Source organism: Triticum dicoccoides, chromosome 5B (assembly GCF_002162155.2).
Source record: "Triticum dicoccoides isolate Atlit2015 ecotype Zavitan chromosome 5B, WEW_v2.0, whole genome shotgun sequence".
NCBI lineage: Eukaryota > Viridiplantae > Streptophyta > Magnoliopsida > Poales > Poaceae > Triticum > Triticum dicoccoides.
This window is the reverse complement of record NC_041389.1, coordinates 263,131,372-263,132,058: the sequence shown is the minus strand read 5'-3', so window position 1 is coordinate 263,132,058 and position 687 is coordinate 263,131,372. Positions and strand designations below refer to the sequence as shown.

The 687-nt window shown below is 41.8% G+C and overlaps 1 protein-coding gene across 2 annotated transcripts in view; it reads left to right on the top strand.

The window, feature by feature from the left end:
- Positions 1–439, top strand: part of LOC119308325 (2-isopropylmalate synthase A-like) — a 6,219-nt gene extending 5,780 nt beyond the window's left edge. For both annotated transcript variants that reach the window (XM_037584433.1, XM_037584432.1), the window contains one exon: positions 26–439. In XM_037584433.1, coding sequence (XP_037440330.1) covers positions 26–167 — 142 coding nt within the window. In that variant the 3' untranslated portion in view covers positions 168–439. The remainder of the gene's footprint in view (positions 1–25) is intronic.
- Positions 440–687: the final 248 nt, after the last annotated feature.

The following is a 687-nucleotide window of genomic DNA, read 5'->3' as shown; positions in this document are numbered from 1 at the left end:
CCCTCACAAATTTATCTTTATGCAGTGGGAGCGGCGCAGCCATGGATGTTGTCGTATCCAGTGTCCGAGCTTACCTCAGTGCCCTGAATAAGATGTCCAGTTATGTTGGTGCTGTAAAAGCCAGCAGCGAAGCACCTGAAACCATAAGTGTTCAGACCACAGAATGAGCGTTTACATTACATTTCTTTTCGGTTATTTCATCCCCGGAGCAATGTAAAATCCCTGGCAAAGTGTTTAAAATCTGGTATTACTCCCTCTGTACCGAAATACATGTCGCTGGAGCAGCTGAAGTTCAGCTACTCCAGCGACATGTATTTCGGTACAGAGGGAGTACATGTTAGTAAAGAGCTGTTTGGCGGTGTAAGGGGATGGGTTTTCCAGCTGGTGTGCATCTGAAGGATATTTTGTTCTCATTAGTGAATTGCAACTTTTGCTTGAATAATGAAGCAATTTTACAACACAATAGTGCATGATTTTCTACTATTTAAAACCGTTACTCCCAAAATCAATAATTATTCATCTGTTTGACATAATACCAACTTAGGTCACAGGCTGGCTTTGTTTAAAGGAGCCAATGTGACTGCCGAGTAGCAGTTCCAATTCACCGAAAGGTCGTAGTATCTTCTTTGAGGCCTTGTTTGTATATATATATATTTTTTCGAAACGGAGGCCTTGTTTGGATGTGAG